Genomic DNA, 23240 nt, shown 5'->3' with positions numbered 1-23240 from the left:
AGGTACTGAGAAAAGGAAATACACATGTTCACATGAAATCACACTAATAGATAATGACTAATTAAAATTAATTTGATATGCTACATATTATGCCAGAAATATTAAATTTATAGTTCAAAGTACGGCTAGGCAAAATTCAAAAGATAACTCCAAGCTCTTTAAGAGTGCCACTATTCATTCATATTGAAGCATGGCATAATCTAGTAACCAATAATATAAATAGTTCTGATTCATATTGCAAAGGTTCAACTATGATGACGTATGTTTTTTTTATCTAACGCCATCTTTAAGAGCACTAAAAATATTCATTCTTCAATAACTATGTGCTTGATATTGTAGTTGGTCAGTCAAGGTAAACTATTCTTTGTAATTTTCAAAATAATTAGGAAAACAAATTCAACAAAATAAATTTTGTTTATTTATCGTGAATCAAAAATGAATTATTATTGATTATTGTAATAATTGAATTTTTCACGAAATAATTATAATATTATTTTTTAAACACAGTGTAGCTTACATAATATTATATTGGATCTTTTTGTAATATATTATTTATAGATACTTAACAATTTTAACTTTTATTTTTTTTTTCGTCCATGAATTATATTAAAAGGTTCCTCATAAGTTGTTCTCACTAGATTAAAAAAAAAATCTATCATTTACCCACATACATTACCTGTATCACATTTAATCGAATCTATTTGTATTCATCAAATCAATTGACTTAACAGTATCAAAATTATTTTAAATAACAATAAAAAGATAATAGCATAAAATAGCATAAAATAGCTTTAAAATGTGCCCATAATGATCTAATCAATCGTGATTAAAAACCCGGTTTAAAACGAAAAATTGTATTTTCTTAACAACACGTTCAGTACTTAATGTTCGTAAAAAAAAGGAAAAATATCCAAAATTAACCTATACACATCACGAAAAAAATATAGATTTTATACTAGATATTTACTAAGTGAGTTTGTAAATATAATGATTTGATATTACAGTACCAATGTAATTAAAAAAAAATACTTGTTTAATTTATTTTGATTTCAAATAACTCTTGATTTTTAATACAAATGAAAGTAAAACAATTATTTAAATCTACAGAAAACAAAATTATAAAATAAATAATAATACATAAAATTGAGTAATACAATAACCACTCTACATATCTACAAAACATTAGGTAGGTCTTATACATATTAGTTTTCTTATAAAATCATAAAACGAGGATATACTATTTTTTAATGATACAAATTAAAATTAATCTCATCAAAAATTATAATTTTATTTTATGTTGGTTCTCCCAGTTTTTGGTAATGTCAACACCAGCAATCCTGAAACTAAATAGTTAATGTAACAAATTAATATAGAATTATAAAGACAAGAATAATTAATTAATAATAATCTTATCTAGAGTATTTAGAATACATTAAATTATCCTAATGGTTAATATTCATGAGACAAGAGACATGTATTTCAGAGATCTTGTTACTTTTAAACTTATTATTTTTCCTGCTTTTCATCATTTTTCGAGGTTTTTTAAAATATATGTTCTGGTTTTATTTTAAATTATTATTTATTTGAAAATAAACTTATGTTTATAAATACAATTGTAATTAATATTTTTGAATGCATCAACATTCAATATAAATATAATATATTAATAAAAACATCAAACAAATTTAAAATTTAAAATAAAAATGTGGAATTTATAACTTATAACAGTAAGACGTAATGGCCGATGTTTTATTTATATTACAGTTCACATAATATAATATTACACATACATATTATTATACCCATGGTCATACATCCTAATACAAATATACAATACTACTTACTTATTAAAAATGAACACGATACCAATATTGGAATTACACAGAGCTCATCAATAAATACTCCAACTACGATATTACCCATAAGTGCCCCTATTTTTCCAAAAGTAGAACCTATAGATACAGCCATGCCCCTAAAAATATATATATATAATATATGATTTAATAATAATTATTTCAATCTAATTTAAATTTACCTGTATTCTGTGGGAAACAACTCGACAGCAATACAATACATAAGACTAATACCAACGCTGGAAAGAGCTTCAAACACTGAAGATAATACGAGATTCTCAAGTGAAGACGTTATGAAATATAACAAAGCAGCGGATAGACCTGATCCTAAAAAGCTTACCACTAGAAAAAAAAGAAATCCAATTTTACTCAGTTAAAGTAAAACACAACATTTAACTCTTATTAGTTTAATTATCATTTTACATTTTTAACTAATAAGTTTAGATCTAAATTTATAAGTTTTAAATAGTTAATATTTTAAAGATTGTTTAATGCTTTATGGATTACAATTAAATTAATTAACATGGTTATCATATATTATGCTAGGTATTTAAATTCAAAAATTAATTAGTATTATGTTGTAATATTACGTATTAGTATATACCTACCTATATTTAAATAATGAATAATATTTACTTTCCTAGATGAATGGTAATAATATTTTATATATTTATATAATCTTAAAAAATACAATTTATTTTAAACAGATCGATACCAGAAATAAATAAGCTTTTAAATAATTTTTGTTTTTGTTAAAGTGATTAGTGGTATTAATGGTATTATACAAAATTATTATTATTAATTATTGTAGTAATTCATCTTTTATAATTATTTGTTTTCTTCTATGATTCTATGTATAGTTTTGTAGTTGTTTAATAATAATTTATTATATTTTTGCATGAAATAAAATAAAATTTCCAATTGTATTACAAAATACAATGTCAATTATATTATTTTTAATATTTGCGTGTTTTAAATCAGTAAGTCACCAACCACTGTTTAATCAAATAAAATCAACGAAAATTATCCAAATAATTATTTAGAAAATTAATAATAAAAATTATTCAATTAATATTTTATTCGAATAATTGTAAAAAACTTATCAGAATAATAATTGTATTTAAATAATGCCTTCCTCTGGTTGACTGTTGTATTATATAATAAATGAATTGTCTTATTTATATGTTTGCCTAAGACTGTTATCAATAAATTCAATTTTTTTCTCTCTTCATATATTTTAATATCTTTATTATTGAAATAAGTTTGAATTTAATCTATTCCCTTAAATTAGTTTAATTATGATTCTTTCATTTTATTTTAACATTTACATGTAGGCACTTGTATATTAAATCATCATAAAATATTCAGTCTCAATATTTTATGATTATTTAAGAATTTTTATGAACATAATTAAAGTTATGTGTATATATTATTATAGTAAATAAATAAGTATTATTATGATTCAATTTTAATTAAATAAACTAAAAAGTGTAAAATATTTATACAGGTAGTCAGTTATAAACCTTCAGTTACTAACCTTAGTATTTTAGGTACCATATTATAAATTCTCAATAAAAGATATCAAACATTATTACTTATCAGTTATATGTAAATCGTGTAAGTATTAATATTACACGAAAGCCTTTTTAACAAAATGTATACTAGTATTGTAAATTTAAAAATAAAATGTATGTACCTAAAAAAAACCTGAGTCCTAGTTTGTTAACAAATAGTGGCACGATAAGACTTGTTGGTATGCATGCGATTCCAATAATGATTATGTTCAAGTACACTGATTGATCTATATCATCATTGCACTTTTGATCTATCTTTTCAGGTTCGGTCTTAAACATAGATACAATTTCACACATATTTGTCATATTTTTCGGTCCTAAATATGATGTTTCATACCATCGAAACCTATTCATCAGCTCTGGAAACCACAGCATCAACATATAATAACTGCAAAAATAAATGTTTTACTAATTTATTGAATTTCTAACTTTGGTATAGAAAATTATTGATATTCGTTTAACAAATATGATGTATCACCTGGTAGTGGCTCCATATTGTATAATACATGTAATTATAGCTATAAATTTAAATTTAGATGTGAACAGTCCAACAGTACTCTCGTAGAGCCCATTTAAAAAACTATTACTCTGCTCATTAATACAATCAGGTAATATTAATGAAGTCACCTAAAATATTCACATAAAAATAAAGTAAATGTAATAAATATTTATTCATAGTTTCCTATTGAGAGTTATTAATCAATAAATAAGATTTTAACTTGCCGGAAAATTATCTTTAGTCTTATTATTCCATTTATAAACGAATTTCAAGCAATCAATTGTTTCGTCGTGTTTACCCTTTGCGAGTAAAAACTTTGGACTTTCCGGCAATCTTACCAATAAGTATGCCAATATTAAGCTCGGAAAAGCACATATAATCACAAATAAATTCCATGATCTGAATAAAAAGAATCCATATTCAATTCGGAATGTTTGTGGTATAATTAACCACGCCACACCTAAAAAATACTAGTGTTATTTTTTATTAAGTTTATCAATTGCTTAATGGGATAAATTATATTTTATTATATTTTAGGTATTTATTTTATTTATCTTAAGTTATAAAATGTTAGTATATTTATAAATATATTTAAGTATACTATGAACTATAATGTAAAATCATTTTCAGTTACCTAATTATTTCATTAATATTACCCATTAAAAATAGCGCATTAAGTATTAAAATAAAAGGATGATTTTAAAAATCAATATGTCAATAAATCGTATTTATCTTATTAAGCATGTATCTATTTAGTATTATATTTTTACAATACACAATTGTATTGTTATAAAATTTTACCTGCAATATGATTAAAAATTTTAATCGTCCAAGTCAAACATGAGAATACAAAAATTTTAAGAAACAAAAAAAAATATGATCCTAAAATTTGATGAAAAATCTATTTCCTACATTATCATTTGATAATATTTCCAATTCTCAACGCATGCAACAGTACAATTATTGACAATATTAAAGTAATGTAGTCTTAATTTAATAGCAATATATTATTACATTACAAAATATAAAACTAATAAAAGATACATACATAATACATATTAGGCATACTTCTAACTTTTAAAGTAAATAATAGGTACATGTTATGAATAGTTTTTATTTATGTTTTTAATGTAATTATTTTAACATTAAATATGAATAATTTGGTTGATAATTGTGATTTTTAAGTAATAAGTCGTTGAACTATATGTTTAATATTTTAACAATATAATATTGTCTGTATCAATGTTTTATTTTATTAGAGCATAGTACGTCCTACTATTGCAATATAAATTTTATAAGAAAATTGACAGTGTTTTAAAAAAGTAGATACCGGTCTAATATACTAATTTAAATTAATGTTAACGTTTTATAACACGAAAATAAATCGTCTCAAATACTTAAATGAGTTAAATGTATAATTGATAATAATTATGACATCACAAGCGACTCTTTTATTGTTTTTTGCTGACATATAATAATTGCTATTAAACCACGTCTATACCTAACAAACGGTAGGTTTAATTATGGTTAAGATTTATATGCAACAGTATGTTTTTTTTTGCAATTTCTTAGCTTTTGTCACTAATGTCCACGAATCATCTTATAATAATGTAAATGGTGGTGTTTTATTTTGCATGTTTTTGTATATTTTGGACAAAATGCATATTATTGCATATTATTTTGAATAATACTTGTTTTACGGTATATTTCGTTACTAAACATTTTTACGTCCTGTGATGTCGAACAGAGTTTTAGAAAATATAAAAACACCATGTAATTGTTTTATATCAATTTATGATATATTTGAATAGCGTTAAGAGGACGTCGTACGTCCATACGTTATCTCCGTCTAATAATGAAATAGTCAACAGTGTGCTGTTAGTTTTATTATTGGGGTGAAATTACCTATAGTAAAATTTAAATATAAGATTATTAAATAGGATCCCACGTAGATTTTTAGTAATATTATTATATTTAAGAAAGTTATGATTTTTTGAAACTATACATTTTAAAATGATCATAATTTACTTAAAAATAATAAGTAATAAGTACAGTTAATAAAAAGCTACCAAGAGCCCAAGATAATAATCTTACCTTTAAATTGTATAATAGATCAATTCACTTTAATATCAAAACTAACAGCAGACTATTGAAACTGTTGAAACTGGCGAACAAACATTAATTGTCATAATATTATCATATATACGTGTGTAAGAAGGAGTCAAGGAGACAGCACATGCGGGTACGACGTCGTCCTCTTAGTATAGTTAAGAAAAATATTTTATTAATTTTAAAACGTGTTAATCTTTTAGTGTACACTGCATATTTTTGGCATATATAATATTAATTGCATATTTTAAAAAATCCAAATCCATATTTTACAATTTTTTATTTGATATACTAATAATAAACGTTTGTTGAACGTTCGACGAACATACTATAATTGTTCACCGATATAATTTTAAATTGTATGATATAGGTATTAAAATATTATATTATTATCATTTATCAATAAATATCAATACGTGATAATCTACCAACAATAAAGATCGCTGGCGGTATTACTTTCGAGGACACCCTACGAAATGTACGCTAGTCAGGCGTCAACCCGGAACCTTATTTTATGCAAGTTGTTATTATTCAAATACTATAATGCTCACATGGAAGTAATATTACGCCACTCGTCCAGAACATTTCCATCCAGCATAGAAATTTTTCACGATATTTTGAGTTAATGAACTCTCCTAAGTAGGAATATAGCACTGTAGCACCGGACACTCTGTATACGAACAAAAAATATATTTTTTATAATAGATATGTTAAGACATGTTAACATCATACATAAATATATTTATCAATAATTAAATTTATCGTTATAACTGTATATGAGTATCTTAGTGAGATTAAATATTTTTCTAAAGCACTTGTCTAAACATTTTTCGATGTTCTGTGATTCTTCCTTACACATTATTCTTAGAAAAACTCTAAAATGTTACTAATAGATTATTATTTAGTTACAAAAAGGAGCACATATTATACACTTCTTGGTATAATCTACATAGTGAAGCTTTTGAGATATTTCATATCGGGTACCTGAGAAAGTTTTCACAGCTCAGCAGAAACCAATTAAAAAAAAATCTACAAACATTATGAAGCCAATATATAAATTCCTCGTATGAACTATACAAATTAACTTAGATACAATATACAGTTAAATGATCTAAAAAACAAAGGTTCTGGTGTTATACGAGTATCATACTTATTATTCACTATAATATGCAACACCTGTGCAACACCGATCATAAAACATTATATTTATATTATGTTTGATTTACCCAAATCCACTCATCAGTCGGCAAAATATTAACACTGGATAGATTTGAGATACACTAGATATGATGCTGAAAACGCCATCCATAATCATACACAATATCAAGGCATATCTTCTGCCTTTGGAATCAGCTACGTAACCCCAAATAAAAGATCCCGAAAACATTCCTAAAATAAACCAAACATTTAATATGGAATGAATAACTTTCGCTTGGGTGACAAAATATACGTACCCATCATGGAAGCTCCGTTTAAAATTCCTTTGTGGACAGAAGTCATATGAAAATCACATTGGGCTGATGGTACAAGAAAAGAAACTGACGTCACGCTAAAAGCGACTGCCGCGAAAAGTGATCCACAAATAAATAATATGTAGTAATGAAAACTACCAAATCCTGGTTATTAAAACATAAATAAGTTAATAAGTTTATTTATTTCAAAGAAGGTATAGGTACAAATGAATACCTACTTGATTACTGTACATGAGGTGTCGATTGGGACACTAATACACTACATTATGAGGATGTGTTAAATTTTAATTCAATGATATATCATTGTATACAATACATAATTATGGGCGAAGACGATATGTCAGCTTATATCTCAAACTATATTTCATGATATTTTTTTATAATATACATATCTATTAAAAACATATATTTTACTTTTGATACTACAGTAGATTAATATTTTTTTTTCGAAAATGCTTACTGAATTTTAGTATTTAATTATTACAACAATTTAAATAGGTATTTATACCATTTTTTTTATAAAAACGTATATGATTCAAAATTGTTCAACACCTTTCTGTAAAAATAGATTCATAATTTACAAATATAAATACTATAAAATTAATCAAAAATGTTATTACGTATAGTGAAATTCATAATAATTTAATGAACAAAAAAGTTTTAAGTTCCTACGAACAATGTTTTTAAATTAAAACAAAATAATTTTAAAAATATATAATGTATAGAAAATATACCACTGTATATTGTTATAACGACATTTTTTAATTTTTTTAATTTTTTATGAAAAATACCATTTAAGAGAAAAAATTCATTTTGGGAAAAACGGTGGGTACCAATTTTCATAGTTATTCATTGTTTAAAAAAATTAATTTGTCCAAATTCTAATTTAAAGGCATATAAAAAAAATGTCGGCCATGTATTTTCAATACTTTTATACAGATATAGAAAATAATTATGTGTAATATTAAATGTGTTATTTATTATATTAAATTTTCAAAACTTAGTAGTAAAAAGAAAAGTTTTATAAATTTCTATCTACTAAGTAGTTCATATTTTTTTGACGATTTTTGAAAGCTTGAAAATTTAAAACAATATTCCTCATAAGTGTATATACTATATAGTTATTGAAAAATATCGAAAATGGTAAAACATCATTTTTTTTTATAAATGTTTTAGTCTTATTTTAACAAATATAATATATTTAAAAAAAAGTAGTGATGATTTTATTTCATCTGTTGTAATTGACACTGGTTAACAGGACTTAATAGTTAATAACAATTATTAGTTATGTCCAATAATTATAATAAAATAAATATGGTGTGTTTTTTCCATTTTTGGAGCAAAAATTATTTCTATCTACTATAAGAAAATAAATTATTAATAGGAATATAAATGTATCTACAATAAAATATCCTTAAAAATAAAATATAGACTGACGGAGCTCCACTTCTAATTTATGAGTTCTCCGCTCAGAATCATTGTTCGATTGACTGATAATTGAAATCAAATTTAACACATCCTATTACTATTCTAGTGACCTTCTAATTATTGCCTATAGAGCAAAGTGATTTACACGTCTCTCGTTATATAATATAATATATATATATATATTATAATTTAAAATATTTCTATAATACCTATTTTTAAATTATATATTCCATATGTGTAATCTAAATAAATTTTTCTAATAAATATATAATAATTATACATAATAATTTTATTTTTATTTTCGTCAATAATTATATACCATCATCATTCCACTTATAATTTAAAATATCTATAAACAAAAACAAATATATGTTTCATTAATATTTTTTATGAAATATAACAAATATTTATTTATTTAAAAAACAATACAATTTTTATACTTGATAGGTACTGATTTATTGCTTTTATATTTGAGTAACTTTGTTAAGATGTCAAGAAATTTAAAAATGTACTCACATACCCGACTATCTTTTTAGTACTTATACGATATATAAACGTATAGGCTAAAAATAATTATTTAAATAATTTGAAATGTAAGTTATATACTATTTTCAATTTACTTACCGACCATTTCGATTGCATCATCTAAGTGTACAGGTTGAGCTACAATAAAAGCAGAATCCTCGGCGTCTAAAATAAACAAATAATTTCCATACTTCTTCAAAATTATTGATCTACTAAAATTGAATTACCTAGCCTATAACCATTATTAACGTCGTAATTACCCTTTGATTTATTTTCGTCCATTTTCAAAACGAGTAACAGACAATATAGTATTCAAAAATAAAAACACCACGTTGCGATTAGGTGGTGGCAGCGTCAACAGCAGCGTGTATGTAGTTGAAGTTACTTCTATGAATGTCCGAATAATTATTTCAGACGTCTAATATAAAACGATCGTAACAAATTAATTGCCATTATATTAGTGTTTTTATTTTGTCGGCCAACATCCATCAGTGTGTATAGTATTAACACAATCATTAGTATTAATAACAATCAATTGTCATAAGCATAACTTTCGATAGCAAACTGTTGACGCGTTTAAATTGGTCACGGGAATCTGTTACACAAAAATATTTTTAATTTTGCGATGCATATAAGAGATTATAGGTAGGTACGATGCAAATCGATGTGCGATTGCAACCGTTTCAAGATATTTTAATAATTCCACGTGTATCTGAACACGAAACCGCATGTTATTACAATATAAAGGTGTATTGATTTTATCATCAACACTAGGTATCCGAATGGGACAATAGTATTAATTTAATACTAAATTTTAAGATTACACTTTATTTGTCATACAAATCTGTCCATTTATACCGTTTAAGAAGTGTTTTTAGATAACACACCACTTGTTCTCACACAAATTTTAGCAGGTGTATAATTATATCATTTGTATTTAACATTGATTCGTTTCAAGTTGGCGTTTACTCCACACTATATATGTATATTTGAATACAAATAGGTACTGAATAGTGTCATTAGATACGTCAAGTGATATTTTTCTACTGAAAGAAAGATTAAGGATAATGAATTAATATTTTCACTAATATGAGTTGTGAGAAAATTAATATTTTATTTTTATACGTACTTACATTATAGTATTATGTTAATTATTTTTTTATTTTATTTTTAATTATACTAACCAGTAATTAATCATTTTTATATGCATAACATATAAATATATAATATTATACTATTTCTACTATCTATTAAAATATATTATTTATTATATACGTCATACGCAATTAAATATATTTTAAATATGTATAAACGAAAGTACATATTGTATAATAACAACAAAAAGTAAAAAAAAAAAAAATCAACAAACATTCACAAAATACTACAATAAACGATTTTGATTTTTGAGTATAAAGTTATTTTACGTATTACATACGTTAGACATTGAGATATAGGTATAATACTATAATGTATTTTAGATTTTGAACGCTCCGATCATAAAATATATTTATAGCCCTGATGAATGTATAGATTTTTTAACGAGTACTTTTTTTTTGTCTGTCATTACCTTTCGAGACTGTTAAAATGGTTTAATTTTTGACAAAAACGAATTAATAATTTTTTATGTAACTCGAAAACGAACTATCATAGATAGTACTTTTTATGATCAGGAAAAATAAAATAAAAGTCATTGAAAAGCGGAAATTTTTAAACAAATCCAATACTAAGACCATAAAATCTAATAAATATGTAAAAACAATTATTTTTTATAAACATTTTAAGCTCAAATTTAGACGAAAATACATATTTTAATGATATTAACAATGTTAATTATTTTTATTATAATTTAAAAACAATTTTCGTGGGAACTTCTTTTACGTACTTACATTATATTATAAAAAATTTTACTATACACAATGATATTTTTTTGATTTATATTATTATGGTGTATGAAACTATTTTTACTGAAATATTTTATTAAATTTTGAATTATATATGTTGATAAAATATGGTAAAAAAATAAAATATTATTGTAATCAATAAGTATTAATAATATTATAAATATAATATTTTCAAAAAAAAATGTATCGACCTACCATAATACTAAAAGTAAAATAAATGAACTTAATTTTTTTATTTAACAACTTTATCAAAAAATATTTCGAAATATATTTCTAGTAATATATTGACTGTCAGATGGTCTCCACTCAGAATCATCTTATATATACATCTTACATATTATATACCTAATACACAGCAGAGTGGCATATGTTACCCCCCTTTTTTTTTGAATATTTGTTTATCAGGTTTAATTAATGTTTATTTAACGCTGATAAATTTATGTAAAATTTTCATTTATAAAATAAAAAAAAAACAATATTTAATATTTTTTTAATAATACAAATTCTAAATTCTATCGTTTAATATTACATTTTCATTTTATGGCACTTCTTCCAGTTCTTGGTAATGTTAATACTAATAACCCTGAAACTAAAAAATCAAATTAAATTTACAACTGATTGAATTAATTAATAGAAATAAAAAACTTTAACATTATAAATATACTTCAAATTATTAACAAATAACATTTTACATTTAAAATGCATAGGTATTAAATAGATAATCAGGAATTTCATATTTAATAGTATTTACATTTTAAGTATCACTTCTACTTTACTACTTATAACTATAATATATTAATATATCATGCATATTATAAATTCTGAGCAAAACTTTGAATTTATTGGTTTTACAATGAAATTGGTATTTTTTTACATTTATTAATTTTTTTTTTTCATCAGTCATCACTATCTTGAGGCATTAAAAATGTATTCATTTTCAAATTCAATTTTAGTTTATGGAAGTAAATTAGATAGTACTTTTAAAGGGTCAACATTTCATAAAATGCTTGATTTTTATTACTAAGGTTTAAACATTTAATAACAAGATTTACTAAGTTTTATTAAAAAATTAAAAATGTTAAAAAGATAGAAAGCGATGATTTTTGTCTTTGTCTAACACACATGGAACATAGGAAATTAGACATGTTTTATAAAAATTGATTTTATCATCCAAAATCATAAAAATATTTAATTTTTGGAAAAGTTAAAATCAAAAAACCAAAATTCGATGAAATCAATCTCAAGTAAACTTAAAGATAAATTGAAATCTGTTCTAAATACTCTTATTGCTTCGACGATTCACTAGATCAATTGATATATTACAATAAAAATACGTCTAAAAACTCCAAGTGTGTTAAACAAAAACAAAAAATCGACGCTTACAATCCCCTTAAATGTGTTATAATATAACTTATAAATATTATAATTATTTCATGTTAATTTCTTATTAATTTCTTATTAGAAAAAAAATGGTACAGAAACTCGAAACATTCTAAATACTTAAATTAGCATTTCTTGTACACAAAGAGATTTCATAAACTTTTAAATTTATTTTATGCTATTTATTATATAGGAATTTAAAATTTTAAACGTTTTTTAATATTTAATTTAAAAGTATCAATAAAAATGTTTGAACTCTGTCAACACAATCTTGGAAATGTAATGTAACATCTTACACATTTAGTTGTTTTTATATCAATTTTAAAATTTTAAAAATACACATTACTCAGATCGCAAAAATATACAAACTATTTTTTGGTTAAAAACTATTGGAATTTTCATTTTTAATATATAATATTTGAAAATTGAATAGCTAATGTACTTGGTTTCTTATAAACAGTCTTATGGAAATCTAGAATTATATGCAATTTATTTTCTGGAAAAATTAGATCAATCTACCTATACATATTATACTATAATAGAAATATAAATTATCATTATACTTACTAATCAAAAGAGAACACGATACTATAATAGGAACCATACAATGTGCATCAATAAAAACTCCAACTACAATATTGCCAAGTACCGCACCTATTTTGCCGAACATGGAACCAATTGCTACGGCAACACCCCTAAAAATGACAAAATATTACGAATTTTAATCATTTCTTATTTTATATATTTACCTGAACTCTGTAGGAAATAGCTCAACACTTATGCAAAATACTAGACCAATTCCCAAGCTAGAAAGAGCTTCAAATATAGAAGATAATACGACATTCTCAAATGAAGACGTAATGAAGTACAAGCAAGCGGAGGACAAGCCTGACCCGAAAAAACTCAACACTAAAAAATACATAACAAATTAACTTAAAACGAATAAAATAAAAATATATGTACCAAAATGTATTAAAAATATTTTCAAACCTAAGAACAATTTAATTCCAAATTTGTTGACTAATAGTGGCACAATTATACTGGTAGGTATACATGCAACGCCAATGATGAGAATGTTTTCGTATACAGATTGATTTATTTCATCATTGCATTTAAGATCAATCTCTTCGGGTTCAATTTTAAAAAGAGACACAATTTCACACATATTTGTCATATTTTTAGGACCTGAATACGATGTTTCATACCATCGAAATCTATTCATCAGCTCTGGGAACCACAAAACCATCATGTAAAAACTGCATATAGAAAAATATAGAACCATTTAGTTAATATAAAAAATACTTTATTGTATATGTGTCTACATTATCTGTCTTGTATTTACTTAAACCATTATGTTACCTCGCAGTACAGCAAAATTGTATAACACACGTATTGATAGCTACAATTTTGAATTTAGAAGTAAACAGGTCCAAAATACTATTGTAGAGTCCATTAAAGAAGCTATTATTCTTTTCATAAATTTGATCTGGTAACGTTAATGAAGTCACCTAAAAAATTAAAATCCAAATAAATTAAGTGTTATAAATATTCGTTGACAGTAGTTGAACAAAGCACTATATTGATTATTGACTAATAATTAATACAACAATACTTGAACTTGCCGGAAAATCATCATCAGTCTTATTATTCCATCTATAAACGAATTTCAAGCAATCTATGGTCTCGTCGTGTTTACCTTTAGCGAGTAAGAATTTTGGACTTTCTGGCAATTTAGCCAACAAGCATGAAAATATTAAACTCGGAAGAGCACAAATAATTACAAATAAATTCCATGGCCTGAACAAAAAGAACCCGTATTCGATTCTAAATGTTAATGGTATAACTAACCATGCTATGCCTGAAAAACACTAAAATGTTAATAATTGAATATAGGTATTTTTATTAAATTTATCATTTATTGAAATATCTATTTGATTTTTTATAGCATTTAACTTAACTTAAATTAATATGTAAAACATAAAGGTTATAATTTTATAAATTATAAATATTGGGTAACTAGCTATAATAAATAATGACTATTATTCCTAACCAGTTTTGACTCTTGGCACCCTTAGTCATTTTATAAAAATTCGAAGGCATCCTATTAACAACTTCGGTTTTATTTAACAGTACATAAGTATAAACAAAATTAGTAAGATGAAAATATAATATACTATATACACTATATTTTTTATAAAACAAATTATTACATTGAAAATTAACTATATGTTTTTATATTTAATTATTATGACATAAATAATATAATAAAAATACATTTCAAATAATTCCGTGGCACCCTAAATAAAGTTCGCGGCACCCCGGTTGGGAATCTCTGATATAGATTCTATTTAAATATTATAGAACGTATAAAAATATCTCGAATATAAAATATCCTTAGGTCCAAATTACAAAAGACCTATCTTGTTGCAAATTATTTTGAAGATAATAACAATGTTGATATTAATCTTAGGGACTTCAGAATATACCTATTCTTTTAGGATTGGAAGATATTTTTAACCGGAGAAATTTTTGAAAAGATGTTTTGACCGATTTTCGGAAAATTGGTACAGTCGTCTTGAACATGGAATATTAATACAGTCGTTAAGAATCAAGGATTCTTAAACTATTAAAAAAAAAAACAATCATAAAGTATCTATCTACACGTTAAATAAGTATTACATGATATTTTAAGGAAGTATAATTCTAATCTACAACGACAAATGATAATGTAATTTGGTCACAGGTTAAAGGATTTTTTTTTCACTTATGTCAGTCTATGTGGTTAAAAATTCAAAAAATAGGTCTAAGTTCTGTTTATAAAAATAACAAAATACTAGAATAAATTTCAGTATGATTAATGCTTTAGCATTTTTACCTCTTAATGAAGTATTCAGTGGAATGACTTATTTATACACAATAATCCCTGCAGAATTATAGTGGCTAAATATTTTGATGACACCTATGTCAGTGGTGCTACTGGTACCCCAATGTTTTTTCCAATTTTGTGAAATATTTTTTATGTGTCTTTGAATGTTTGCGATCGAACAAATAACTATTACGAAGGGTGGAATAATTATTTTAATAAGCTTGTAGGATACAAGCAACCCATAATTTAGTTAGTTCTTCAATGTATTTAACAGATTTCATCAAACTATTAATAATTACATAACTAAAGAAATGACAATGGATATTTTTTCAAATACCATAAGGAAACTAATAGACCGTGCCAATTTTCCGTTTACCATTTTGACCTGAAACTAAATATTATAAACCATTAGTGCTCTCACATGGAAGTAAAATTACACCAAGTGTCCAAAATAGTTCCATCCAACATAGAAATTTTTCACGATTTTTGGTGCTCACAAACTCTCCAAGATATGAATAAAATACAGTAACACCAGACACCCTAAAAATGGTTTAAAAATATATTATTATTTACTTTTGAACTCGTTTTATCATTATAATAGGTATGTATATTTTTACACTACACACAACCCGTAATGAACATTTCACTAAAAATAAATAATTTGAATCAATGAGATAAATGTAATAAAGTATAAAATTTATATAATAGACAGTAAATCTTCTAAGAATGCATACCGATTTATTTTCACAATTTTAAATGTGGATACGTTAAATACTCAATAGCACTTAATAAGTGCCTACATAACCTGTTTAGATAATTATATTAAAAATATTTGCTTACCCAAATCCACTCATTAACTTGCAGAATATTAATATTGGATAAATCTGAGAAACGCTAGATATGATGTTGAAAATACCATCAATCAACATGCAGACGATCAATGTATACTTTCTGCCTTTAGAATCCGCCATGTAACCCGAAATAAAACATCCAAAGAACATTCCTAAAAAAACCAAATGTTGAAAAAATTAAGTAAATTACATAAATAAATTCGTACCTATCATCGAAGCTCCATTAAGAATGCCTTTGTGGACAGAAGTCATTTGAAAATCACATTGTGCTGATGGTATAATGAAAGACACTGATGTCACACTAATGGAGATAGCTGCGAAAAGCGATCCGCAAATGAATAGTAAGTAGTAATGAAAACTCCCAAATCCTGTTAATAGAAACATTATATTAATATTTCTTGTTTTGAATGTCCAAAAAAATAATTTTTTTACTACCACATGACTTTACAAATATCAACATTTTAATATTATTAGCATTTTTTACCTGGAGATTTTAATTCTGAAAATTGTCCAAATTAAATCGAAACATTATTATTTTATTATCTATATAAATAAAACAAAGTCGGGTTAGTTATATTTATAAATAAAAAAAACTTAAAATTATTACGATAATTTATTAATTTATTATCTAAATTAATGTATGTAGTCTATTCGTATTATGTATTTTATGTATATTTACAAATTGTTATAGTTTGAAAATCATAACAGAATTTAATTTATCATCATTTTTTAGTTAAAAAAATACTATTAACTGGTTTTTGCCTTCACATTAAAATTACCTAAATTTACCTATATTATAAAACTAAATTAATATTTTATCATAGATAATCATACATTTATAATCCAAGACCCTAACCTTTCCAGTCCAAGGGTCAATTAGATTTGAAAAATATAACACAATGTAACTTCAATAAAAAGTATTCATTGTCTCCAAATATTATAACTGCTACAAATGACGTATACAAGAGTGATGTGAAATGTCAGATTCTCACATTATTTTTGTTTTTAAAAAATATATAGGTATTGTTTTTTTAGAAAAATTTAAAAATTAATATTGTTGTTCATAGGCACCCGGAAGGGGGGGCAGCTGGGACATTTGCCCCTCCCTGGCTTTTCAAAAAGATATTTTAAATTGAATGTTTTAAGATAAATTACTATTTATTTATTTATTATACAACAAATCATAACATTGCCCCCTCCTAAAAAATTTCTATGGGCGCCTATGTTGTTGTTTATATTTATGAAATAACGTATCTAGTTCAGGACCAGCGGAGGGTGGAGAGCTGTTTGGATATTAAAACGCCTCTCGGCAATAGCGCAACTAGAAAAAAAAAATTTTTTTTTGGGGGGGGGATTACATTAATACAAAATATTAATATATATCGTCAGGTGTACTGACGTGAAGGAGTACTGTGGCCTCGGAGAAATTACGGGGGGGTTACAACCACTTAACCCTTACCTGGTTGCGCCACTGCCTCTCGACTATATAAATATGTATACTCTATACTATAATATATGCGTCAGACCGAATTATTTTATTACGGTACATATTGCATGTATCATAATACCTATTAATGGAAATATAAGAATTATAGATACAGTACAACAATTAAACTGTACTCTAAAGCCGGATCCATACGATAGCACTATAATGCAATTAATATCATTATAAGATACTGTTACCGCGAGGACAATATTAATTATAATATTATGATAAGTACTGTTGCAATTTCATATATATATAATACATATAGTATATACAATTTATTATTTTTTAATTATTAATAAAGTATATAATGTACATGGATAGAAAGATAGAAAGCAAAATAGACTATAGATAATATTCATAATTTAGTGCGCGCTCTAGTGATGTTGTTGCTATACTTAAATGCATCATATATAATTTATTATACTTATAAAAGTAACCACCAACATCATAAAGCGCTCTATAGTTGAGTTACTTTATTAAAATAATTATAATTTTTTTTTTTTTTTTGATATACTCGTACGTTTTGTACGTCATATTATTCTCTTACAAAAAACCATTGTTATAATAATTGTAAAATATGTATTTAAATATTTTAAGATTAAGAAATAATTACCCTTAAAAATGTTTTTTTGAACTATAGATTTTATACATATAAATATATATTTAAATTTGAATTAATTAATTAAATAATAATTAATAACATTAACATTAATATAAATATTTAATTAATTAATTAATTAATTTTATTATTAATATTAATATATATATTAATATATTAATATTAATTAATTTGCTAGGATACGGTTAAATGTAGCTTAAGCTGCACCGTAAATTATAAAATTATTGACGACTAAACCCATCGATAAATCGGAAAGTTCTAAATTTTGTGAAGCCTAAAAATATTTCTCAAAAAAAAAAAAATTACCACTGTACATTTTAATGAAAATTAATCAAAGTAAAAATCCTAATATAATAGTGATAAAATAGTGTATTATAAACAACTTGATTATTCAAATAACTAAAAAGTAGATAGCTATATTAAGGTATAGACATTTAAATTTTATACAAACTAACTCACCAATAATGTCCATAGCTTCGTCCAAATTTACAGATTTTGTTATCAAACATTTAGAATTTTCTATTTCTAAAAAAAAAAAAAAACTTTTTAAACTTTTTAATTAGATACATAATACTATAGATACTAGGATGAGCACTTATATTATTAGCTTTGATCTAAAGTTAAATGCTCTAAAAATTGTTGTTTATATTTTCCATTTAAATTAAGCTCCTAAACAAATTCACATATATACACAATTATTTTGTGTATATTTATTGGCACAAGCACAAAAAAAATAATATTTGCATAGGCAAACCTATAATACACCAAATATATTATGTTACAAACAATAAACATAGATCAGTAAATAGCAATATCGTGGTATTAATTTTTTTGAGAGTATAAACAAACAATTAATAAAACTATACTTGTCTTATAATAATTTAAAGCTCGGATTTTTATGCACTAAAAAGTATCGAAATATGCCATAAAAATATATAATATGCAACAAGTATGCAAGATTTTTTTTATTTATTTAAAAGTTAATAAAAATAAATTATTTATTAACAAATAGTTAATTATTTAAAAAAAAAATTAAGGTTCTAAAACAACTTAATGTATTTTTAAAATCACAAATAATAGATTTTCCGCATGGGTTGCCAAATACTATATTTTCGTCAATAGTAAAAACCTCAGTATCTCTGTTTGTAGAGGAAATCCATTTTCGAGTTTTGTTGCAAATCAAACTACTTATTTTTAGTATACTCACGATTTATGAACTAAACGACAAACGATGTAATCGAATGGTATGTCGGTAACTGACTGATAAAACAAAATCAATTAAAATTATAGGTAGACACAAACATTTGTCGTAATCGATTATTCATCTTATTTTTATTTTAATTATTATTTAATGCCAACAAAATCGTTTTAATATTTCTACTTAACAAAATATTATTTTACACATATTTTTTAAAATTTTCGGTTTTATTATATTTTGTAAAAATATGCAAAACTACACAATAACCATTAAATATTCAGAAATATGCAAAAAAAAATTTCGCCAATATCTTTAAGCTATTATGATTCATAAAGATTACTGACAAAAATCCAAAAATTTGAAATGGAAAAAAAATATGCAATTGCATAGAAATCTGCGCTCTACTTTTAATACATTAATTCACAAATATAAACATTTTAAGAATAAAATTAGAGTATACAATTTTATGATTATGAACTTTATAACAAAAACAATACAATTTACTTTTTACTTTATTGTCAAAGTACGCCAAAAATAATGGCTAAAGAAAACACGAATCGATTACTAATTTTTGTACTATACATTAATAATTTAGTACTTATAGGGTTAGTGACCTCAAATTATCATTTATTATTAATTGATCTTTGAAGAAATATGAGGCCTATTTGTAGAAATTACAAAAATGTATTTTTAAAAATTGTGCCTTTGAATAAAACTTAATTCAGCACTACATTTTTGTACTATTATAGCAGAAATTAGTGATCAAATTGTACTGCTAACTTCACTCACTTATAATTTAGCTAGAAACTATTAATCAAGTGAACCAAGTAAACCACAGAAATCCTCATTAAAAATAATAATATATAATTTAATAGCCCTCACGATACGAAACCAAAGTACAATCCTATTCATATACCAATATATCAAACAACTTAGATCAAGCACCTAATAAAGAGAAATTTACTTTTACGTAAACTATCAATTAAGATTCTCTAAATTAAATTTGTATTTAAATACATTTTAACCAAAAATTACAATTTTTTTATATCAATAATAAATACCCATGTATAATGTTATATCGTACATAAAATTTAATTAATCTATACTCTTGAGTCTAAATTGAATTTTAAAATTCAAACTATATAAATAATTGATATATTATTAATTGATTTATCTTACTAACTCGTATAAAATTTTACCTAATGAAAAAAAAAACATAAAATTATCAACATTTTAAAATAAAACATAAATATTTTAGATAGTATACAAATATTATGTTTAAACACTTTAAATACGTGTTTAAATGTTTCATTTACAATTTAACATGACTTAATTTTAGAATATCTAATTACTTGGTAATTATTTACTTGATTACTTTGATTAAAATACATATTATAATATTTTAACTATCGACGTCAATAATTATTTTCTTTATTAAGAGTTTAAAAAATATCTTAATATTCTTCTTTGTATGCTTATATCTATAAATATTTGTATATTATACGAGTATAGTATTATAGCTCACGAAATCTCCTTTTATTTAAAAATGAAAATATATTAATAACATGTTGTGTAGGTAGTAAGTACAACATTCGTTTCCAAACAAGTCTACTATGAAATTTTTATAATTTTTTTAAAATATTTTTTTAATATTATAGTTATAACGATATAAGGTAAACATTTTAAAAATGCTTTAATTAAATTTTAACAGTACCTATTAATATTAAGCAAATTATTCATTTTTATATAGATTTTAGTTAGAGCAATACTAATTTGTTACAACCAAAATTATATAATTAGACGAAGTATACTATATTTATTAAATATCGATACTACGATTTACCTACAATGCATGTCAAATAAAATAACCTTTTTTAAACTTTCTACCAACGCTATTTTAATGTCTGTTATACATAAAAAGTATCTACTAGCCAAACTTCCTAAAATATTTTAAAAGATAAAAAATTCTAAAATATTAATTTTTCACATAATTAATAATAATAAATGCTTAGTTTAATTTATATAGTTCAGATTTAAACTCACCCAACTTTTTGAAATCTTTATCCGAATGCATCTGTTGAGGGCTCATAAGACACATAGAATTAACGTTTTCTAAAACATAAAAAATAAATTATTTCCATATAACATTTTATTGTTTTAAAAATCGAAATTTAATAATCGCTGTATAACTATTCAACTAAAATAAAATTTACCTTTTGAATTATTTCTTTCCATCGTGTTCAACACACACTATGCAGGCATAATCAAAAATATGTATAAAATAACAACCCTCTATCCAGCGTTCCTAATTAATGTTATTACTTTAATGTTCATGTATTCAATTAAACTATTGCCATTTTAATTCGATCTTACTGATTCAATTTACTATCGACAAATTTTATTTATAGTAATTTTATCGTTTTAACACACTCTCAGATAAATAGTATCATTAATTAATTATCAACTTTTATAATGCAACAACGCAAAACTACCATATGTTAACACGTTCAAATTGGTCGAACGTATGCTCTCTGCTCAGTGCTCACCATACGGTGTTGTGGTCGGAGGTGTGGCAACAACCGTTTGAAAAATTTTCGATGAATGCTGTCTGCTTGTTGAATCCCACACAAGAAGTAGGATTAAAACAGCTATTATACACTGCACTCCGTCGTCCTTATTATAACTTAACAAATAGTATTGATTTAATAATACATAATGTCTCGTGATGAATATAATTGTACTACTTATATTTTAACAAATATTATATCCAAATTAATGTCAGTATTAAACATTTTGTTTTTCATTGCCACATCAATGTAGTACTTAGTAATAATAATAGTCGTAACTCAATAATGTGTGCTAATATTATTCATGATTCATTGCTGTAGCCGATTATATAATTATTGCAATTAAAAACTATTATTAAGTATAGCTATACATATATCAGCTGTTATTAGTCTACCGGTGCATACAAACTCATTCGAGAAATAATTGTTGATAACACATAATAACTTGAACCTGTCATAATAACTGTGATATAAAAAAAAATGTTCATTATTTTAAATTGTTTTTACTTTTTTTCGAGTGGCATATAGATATAATATAACGTTAAAATTAATATGATTATAATGATGCCAAACCTTATCTTAGGTTGTATATATACTTAAGGATTTTATTTTAACACTACTCGTACATAAAAAGAGTTTCGTGAGTGGGTGTATTGAATGTGTAAATAAATGTCTAGAGAGGAAAAATTATGGCGATTTGTAATATATTTCAATAATTTATCTAAGTTGTATCAACCAAAATTGGTTATGATAATTTTAAGCAAATACTACAATAATTGGTGGCTTACGTATGCCACTATCTCAGGATTTAAGTGACATATTATTAATTTATTACTTAAAAAAAATAGTACTTTACGGCATCAAATAAATATAATCACTAATCATAGTAAAAGTATTATGATAAGGTAA

General features: G+C 24.0%; 2 protein-coding genes across 4 annotated transcripts; both read right to left on the bottom strand.

Annotated features, from left to right (window-relative positions):
* Positions 1-1012: 1012 nt before the first annotated feature.
* LOC114128208 (synaptic vesicle glycoprotein 2C-like) lies at positions 1013-10542 on the bottom strand. 2 transcript variants are annotated; one of them, XM_027992669.2, is made up of 11 exons: positions 9688-10542; positions 9560-9625; positions 7490-7651; positions 7262-7424; positions 6587-6705; positions 4151-4386; positions 3906-4054; positions 3550-3815; positions 2036-2195; positions 1845-1972; positions 1013-1343 (listed from the first exon to the last, which is right to left on the bottom strand). In XM_027992669.2, exons 1-11 carry the CDS (start codon positions 9740-9742, stop codon positions 1288-1290), a joined length of 1560 nt encoding a protein of 519 aa, XP_027848470.1. In that variant the 5' UTR covers positions 9743-10542; the 3' UTR covers positions 1013-1287. The 2 variants fall into 2 exon arrangements, with proteins under 2 accessions (XP_027848470.1, XP_027848472.1); XM_027992671.2 differs by having other exon boundaries at positions 9721-10541.
* Positions 10543-11793: 1251 nt separating this feature from the next.
* Positions 11794-22421, bottom strand: LOC114128197 (synaptic vesicle glycoprotein 2B-like). 2 transcript variants are annotated; one of them, XM_050197128.1, is made up of 12 exons: positions 21978-22421; positions 21808-21876; positions 19026-19091; positions 16665-16826; positions 16448-16610; positions 16029-16147; positions 14364-14599; positions 14101-14249; positions 13732-13997; positions 13491-13650; positions 13309-13436; positions 11794-11950 (listed from the first exon to the last, which is right to left on the bottom strand). In XM_050197128.1, the coding sequence occupies exons 1-12, from the start codon at positions 21997-21999 to the stop codon at positions 11895-11897; spliced, it is 1596 nt and encodes a 531-aa protein (XP_050053085.1). In that variant the 5' UTR covers positions 22000-22421; the 3' UTR covers positions 11794-11894. The 2 variants fall into 2 exon arrangements, with proteins under 2 accessions (XP_050053085.1, XP_050053086.1); XM_050197129.1 differs by lacking the exons at positions 19026-19091; positions 21808-21876; positions 21978-22421 and adding an exon at positions 16943-17001.
* Between the last annotated feature and the right edge of the window lie 819 nt (positions 22422-23240).

Source organism: Aphis gossypii, chromosome 1 (genome assembly GCF_020184175.1).
Source record: "Aphis gossypii isolate Hap1 chromosome 1, ASM2018417v2, whole genome shotgun sequence".
In the NCBI taxonomy this organism is placed as follows: Eukaryota; Metazoa; Arthropoda; class Insecta; order Hemiptera; family Aphididae; genus Aphis; species Aphis gossypii.
Note: the sequence above shows the minus strand (reverse complement) of the source record. Positions and strands in the feature narration are given on the sequence as shown.